A 7,018-nucleotide genomic window follows, 5' to 3' on the forward strand; every position below is an offset into this window, starting at 1 on the left:
AACATACATTGATGTATAGATCAGTGGAGGACTGTGGTAGATGAGCCAACCATCGCCAAAATAGTCACCCTCAGTTGAAAATATGTGCGGTAGATCCCAAGGAGATTCACCGAAAATTGTTCCATTCTCTAACTAGACTCATCTAAGTTTGGGATTCTTGTTTCAACATTCAGAACCTTGTGAAATAAACAGATGCAACATGTAGCTTTGAAGTCTCTAAAGCCACCAAAACAATGAAATGCTCTTGTTTGTGTAGAAAACGTTGTAGCTTTATGGTAATGATCTAGACAGCAGTGATTCGAGCCAGGTGAAATCTGTAGATAACATCCCACCAATGCACAGGTTTGTCTGTAATGCTTCACCGATCTGAATCTGCAAGGAGGTTGACTTATTGCAGCTTGCAGAGCCTCGGCTGCATCTTCACTTCTGTTAAACATAGTTGACATCGTCTAAATCGATGTGTAAAATCTGTAAATTTCAAAAGTTTTTGTATTTAATAGAAAATAAAAATTAGTTTGTATATTAAACGGAGATCCAAAAATAGTTAGTGTATTTTATTAGAAAATGAAAAATAGTTTGTGTATTTAAAAAAAAAAATTATTTTCAAAATTTAAACATGTGTTAATTAAACATGAACACCCTCGTCACTGCCGCTAAATATAGTTAATGCCGTCTAAAACTACGTATAAAACCTGCGAATTTCAAAAGTTTATGTATTTAATAGGCAACAAAAATTAGTACTTGTATTAAACAGGGATCTAAGATAGTTTGTGTATTTTTTTTTGTCGGGGATTTATTTAGATATTACAATTATGAGAAGATTACAAAGACGATTCGATAACCGACAATACTACCTGCCTTATGAGGATCTATACCTAACTGCATCATTGGAGCCGTCTTATGAAGATCACGTCTGACCGGATTTACTTGCACCATGTTGAGAAACCCTTTTAACTCTTTCTTCCGTAATCGCATAATTGTTAAATAAATCGTTTGCTCCGGGAATTGAAACCTAGATTTCATGTGCAATCTGCAAGAAATTGCATGGTCTGGGATTTGAACCCTAGACCTGAGTATAGTAGCATTTAAACCATCATCACCAAACTACGATACTTCCACAAATAGTTTGTGTATTTTATTAGGAAATAAAAGTTTGTTCGTGTATTTTTAAGGAATTTTTCCTTATTCGTTCAAAAAGGACTCGTTGAGTTAAATATGTTAGGTTGAGAGGGCCCCTTATTCTCATAGTTATTATTACGAAAACAAAGATTTTATGTTGATTATTTATCTTTTCACCAAAAAAAATTGTTAACAAAAATTAACTAGGAAAAAAAAAGAAGATGCTTTCCTTTTGTAGCTTTATGGCAACGTTCTGGGTTTTAAAGTTTATAGAATCTCTTTTTTGACACATACCAAAGAAGAAGAAGAAGCATTTTCTCACCGTCGCTACTCTAATCTCTCTCTCTCTCTTTCCCACCGCCGCAACGGCCATAGGGTTCCGACCACCCCGACGGTGAACTCGTTTGTCGGTTATCAAAAAGCCGAGAGCAACGAGTTAGTCGAAACTCGATCTCTTCAGATCTGCATTTTGCCCGAAACCGCATGTCCAAATAGTTGAACAAACAACAAACAAACAAAGCTTCCGCTCTCACTTCAAGATTCCTTTCCAGAAGCTACATTTCCCACATCCAATTTCATCTTCGCTACCTCTGTATGATTCACATGCTTTGAAGAGTAGATTCAGTCAAATTTGTTTTCTATTTTGTCTCCAGTTTTGTGTGTCGGCAAGATTCCTTTACATTTTAGCCTTTCCTAATTCAGCAATCTACGCTGCATCTCAGATATTTAGTCCTCATCGTTTCTTACTCTTTCAGGAAACTTTTCCACATGTTTGTTTCCGTCTTTTTAAAGTCTTACTTGGGAATTTAATTAGGGATTTTTCAGATCTGTGGTTCGCTTTAATTGTGAAACTGAGCTCTTGATTTTATCAATTAATTAATCTGTATCTTACACTAATAGATTGATATGGACCGACGAAGCTGGCCTTGGAAGAAAAAGTCTTCTGATAAAACAACCCTAGTGGTTGAATCTGCTGCTGATACCTCTCATCCTCAAGTTGAAAAGGTTAATTTTTTTTTTGATTCTGATTGAAACTTTCTTTTGCGCTAATAAATTTTATTTATTTGGAAAACAGGACGTTGTTAAGAAGCCAAAGTATGTCCAAATCTCTGTGGAGCAGTACACACATCTCACTAGCCTCGAAGAGCAGATAAAGACATACGATGTTCAGATTAAGTCCTACGAGAGTCAAGTCGAAGCCTACGAGGAGCGAGTCAAAAGCTTCGAGGAACAGATCGAAGCGTACGATGACAAGGTTCAGAGTTACGCTGAACAAGTGGAGACTCTGAACGAGGAGAAAGAAGACTTGAGCGAGAAGCTCACTGCTGCTAACGAGGAGATAGATACCAAAGAGGCTTTGGTGAAGCAACACTGCAAAGTCGCTGAAGATGCTGTGGCGGGCTGGGAGAAAGCCGACGCTGAAGCTTTGACGTTGAAGAACACTTTGGAGTCTGTTACTCTCTCGAAGCTCACGGCTGAAGACCGCGCGGCGCATTTGGACGGTGCGTTGAAAGAGTGTATGCGTCAGATACGGAGCTTGAAGAAAGACCATGAAGCGAATCTGCATGATCTTGCGTTAAGCAGGAGTAAAGAGATGGAGAAGCTGACGATGGAGTTTGAGAAGAGGATCTCTGAGTATGAGCAGGAGCTGCTAAGGTCTGGAGCGGATAGCGATGCCTTATCAAGAACCTTACAAGAACGGTCCAACATGTTGGTGAAAATCAGCGAGGAGAAGGCACGAGCCGATGCTGAGATCGAGACACTGAAGAGCAATCTAGAAATGTGCGAAAGGGAGATAAAGTCTCTCAAGTATGAAGTCCATGTAGTGACTAGAGAGCTGGAGATACGCAACGAAGAGAAGAACATGTGTATTAGATCCGCAGAGGTTGCCAACAAGCAGCACTTGGAAGGAGTTAAGAAGATAGCTAAGCTGGAAGGAGAGTGTCAGAGACTAAGAAGTCTCGTGAGGAAGAAGCTGCCGGGACCAGCTGCGCTTGCTCAAATGAAGCTTGAGGTTGAGAGCTTAGGAGGAGGCGGAGACACCAGAGTGAAGAGGTCTCCGAGCAAGGCTTCTAGTCCGGGGAAGTCTCCGAGAGGTTATTCGTCGTCTGGTTCTGAGTTTTCTGTGGATAGTTCACAGAAGGTTCAGAAAGAGAATGAGTTTTTAACAGAACGTTTGCTTGCGATGGAAGAAGAGACAAAGATGCTTAAAGAAGCCTTGGCAAAGCGGAATAATGAGTTGCTGGAGTCACGGAATGCTTGTGCTCAGAGCAATAGTAAGCTTCAGAGCTTGGAAGCTCAACTGCAGCAAATCAATTCTCAGAAGAGGAGCAATCCGTCAAGTTCCATCTCTGTTTCTGAAGATGGGAATGATGATTCCGGAAGTTGCAGTGGAACTTTGTCCCAACAACAGAGCAATAAAGAGAAGGAGATGGCAGCATTGGTGAGAGTTGAGAGTGTTAGTAGTCATGTGGAGCTCATGGATGATTTTCTTGAAATGGAGAAGTTAGCTTGTTTGCCAAATCAATCTAGTATGGATTCCAAAGACTCTTCAGGTGATCAAGAGTTAGAAGTTGCGAATGTTGAGGCTCATACCGAAGTTAAAGATTCCGATAAAGATAGTCCAGCAGTGATGGAATTTAGGTCTAGATTATCAAAGGTTCTTGAATCTGTATCTGCTGATACTGACCTAGGGAAGATTGTCGAAGATGTAAAACGCATTTTACAAGATGTGAATGCTTGTATGGACCAGGACAAGCCTTCTGATGCGCAGGTTCATCCTGAAGAAGAGGCAGTCAACCAAGATTTGAAAACAGCTGTTTCTCGGATTCATGAGTTTGTTTTGTTGCTAAGAAAAGAGGTAAGGGCAGGTGAGGACACTGTGACCGAAGGAAATGATTTCGTCGAACTGATTGATGGCTTTTCCATCACGTACAACCATGTTTTAAGCGGTCATCAAAATTTGGACGACTTTGTATCGGATCTTGCTAATGTTTTCAACGAGGCCATGGAGCTAAAGGTAACTTTTAAGGGCCTTGCTCCCTCAGAGGTTGAAGTTGTGAGTCCAGATTGCATAGACAAAGTTGCATTGCCGGAGAGCAAGGCTGTAGCCAAAGAAATATATCAAAACGGATGCGTCAACAACGAGCCAGAGGTTCCCTGTGATGAGAACAGAGTTTTGAGGTATGAGTCAGAGTCCACGTTAGAGGAAATAGAAGAACTGAAATCAGAAAAGGAAAAGATGGCAGCGGATATAGAGGAGCTGAAGTGTCAGTTACAAGAATCAGAGAAGATGTTAGGTGAGATTAGATCACAGCTAGATTCTGCTCAGAGGTCAAACAGCTTGGCCGATACGCAACTCAGATGTATGACTGAGTCATATAGATCACTTGAAACACGCGCAGCTGATCTAGAGATTGATGTGAACCAGCTTAAGGAAAAGGTAAGGAGTTTAGAGGATGAGCTTGAGGATGAAAAACGCAACCACCAAGGAGCGATTATGAAGTGCCATGAACTTGAAGAACATATTCAAAGGTGAATTGTATTAGTTTTACATGAATATGAAAAAGTCTAGATATTCAAAGGGGTGATTTCTTCTTCACGGTTACATATACTTATATATTTTCACTTTTTCACAGAAGTAAGGACACTTCTTTGGTTGCTGTAGAGGACGAAGAAGCTGATAACAAGACCAAACAGGTAATGTTTTCACTTCACTGCCAGTCATCTTGTGCTTCTAATGTTTCACCATTAGATTTAGCTTATTTTCTGCATTTCAATTCATAACTCTAGGTTCTTGAAGCTCATTGTTCATACTACAAACAATCAGTTTAGGTGCATTATAAACTCTGCACTCACTCATTCATTGTTGAAGTTTGAGTTAACGGACTAACATGTACAGGAGAGAGAGTTAACTGCAGCAGCAGAGAAGTTAGCAGAGTGTCAAGAAACCATATTTGTGTTGGGGAAGCAGCTGAAGTCATTACGGCCACCAGAAAGACAGAGTGAGTCCTATTCTGAGGATGAACTAGGCACCAAGAACTATGCCGTAGACGAAGAAGATTTAGCTGACAATTGGGTTAACGAGGTCCCTAGATCTATGGAATCTCCTAATTGTCCTTCTGACTCAGAGACTAGTGAGTTAATGACATCGCCATCACGAGTGGGTTCAAGGCTCTCAAGGTCAGGCTCATCTGGTAATCCGACACCAGAAAAAGCTTCTAGAGGAATCAGTAGGTTCTTCTCCACCAAATCAGGATATTAGCTTTGAAATAAAAGAGAGAAGAAGAAGAAGCTGTGTGTAAGTGTATGACGAATTGTGATCAAATAACTCAAGGAGAATACTTTCATGTGGACTCTTTTTATCAGTTTTACATTACCCCTTTTTGTCGAACGACGTGTGCATTTTGATGTTGGTGTTTTGTTATTTGAACCAATCAAGGAAGGATGTAGCAATGTGCATCTTTTACCAACAAAGAAAAAAATTGTATTCGAAAAAATTCTGAACCTTACCCAACTAAAGTGGACAGTGAAAGCATGTTGAAATAACCTCACTGTCAGACGTCAGTTTCTGGTTTACTCATTGTTTATAACATGAAATATAGTTAGTGTTGGGCAACAGGGGGTCTGGACAAAAAATATCAATATGAATTGAACTGATTGAGTTTCTTTTACGATTGAATGTGAATTTGACATAAACATCTGATTAATTTTCTTTTACGATATTTTTGGGTTTTACCGAACCAGACCTTAAAAAAACTCGAAAATTAAAAATAAAAAGCAAAAGCAAAAAAAAAAAAAAAAACATATCAAATTCCAATCTCAAACAGGTACCCAAAATAGTAAAAGATTTTAATAAGTACTTAAGTAAATAACTATATCATAAATAATGAACTCACCATGTAGATGGATTCTTTATTTCAAATTTTTCCAGCTTACACATAGCATAGAAAAGTAGTCAAAAGTAGTTAAAGTAGCCAAATTATTCTTTTGTAAATGTTAATTCCCTAAAAGGATGAATAAATTTAAAATTTCATCAAAAAAAAAATAATGAACTCAAATGCTCAGTTAGTGTATATTTTGGATATTGAGGTTTTTATGTTTGATAACTACATTTGACAGTGTATGGTCCCTTTTTATGTAATGTTATTTATTTGTTTCGGACAAATAAATAATAGTACATAGATATACATTATTATTTTATATTTAATTATATTTAGGTGTTGTATCTATACATGCAGACATAATTTTTTTATAATTTTTTATTAATTTATGTCTTATTAATTCAAAAAATCAGCAAAATAAATTATCATTTATATCCTCAAAAAGTTCAAATTAAAAATCGAATTATTATATGTGACAAAGTTTTTCATAAAAATATATATGGTTATTATTGTGTTGAAATTTTAAACACTAACATATTATTTTTTTTAAAGAAAATAGCTTTATACAAATGTTTTTGCTTGATTAATATTTAAATATAAATTATTTAATTTCTATTTTTAACTTTTATATAGAAAATATTATTTTCAGATAACAACACAATATATATAAGAATTATCTTATTTTAAATATGTTTTCAATTATGACAATTTTATTGTATTAATTTATAATCAACTATATAATTATTTAATATAGCATATAAATCCAATACTAAATATAAAATTCGTTTAAATATTTTAGAAGATATCTTTATTCAATTTTTTTGCTTGATTAGTATTTAATTATAAATTATTTAATATTTTAATTTTAACTTTAATAATCGAAACTATTATTTCCTGATAACATCACAGTCTATAAGAATTATCTTATTTTTAAAATATGTTTTTTATTTTTGAACTTTTAATATATTTAATTTATCATCAATTATCTAATATAATATATAAATCTAATATTTTAA

General features: G+C 36.3%; 1 protein-coding gene across 2 annotated transcripts; it reads left to right on the plus strand.

Annotated features, from left to right (window-relative positions):
• The first annotated feature begins 412 nt into the window (after positions 1-412).
• LOC103833053 (filament-like plant protein 6) lies at positions 413-5,664 on the plus strand. Of its 2 annotated transcripts, none has more exons than XM_009109151.3 (5): positions 413-1,554; positions 2,020-2,124; positions 2,195-4,653; positions 4,758-4,818; positions 5,021-5,664. In XM_009109151.3, exons 2-5 carry the CDS (start codon positions 2,026-2,028, stop codon positions 5,381-5,383), a joined length of 2,982 nt encoding a protein of 993 aa, XP_009107399.1. In that variant the 5' UTR covers positions 413-1,554; positions 2,020-2,025; the 3' UTR covers positions 5,384-5,664. The 2 variants fall into 2 exon arrangements, with proteins under 2 accessions (XP_009107399.1, XP_009107398.1); XM_009109150.3 differs by having other exon boundaries at positions 425-1,711.
• Positions 5,665-7,018: the final 1,354 nt, after the last annotated feature.

This window comes from Brassica rapa, chromosome A08, assembly GCF_000309985.2.
Source record: "Brassica rapa cultivar Chiifu-401-42 chromosome A08, CAAS_Brap_v3.01, whole genome shotgun sequence".
NCBI lineage: Eukaryota > Viridiplantae > Streptophyta > Magnoliopsida > Brassicales > Brassicaceae > Brassica > Brassica rapa.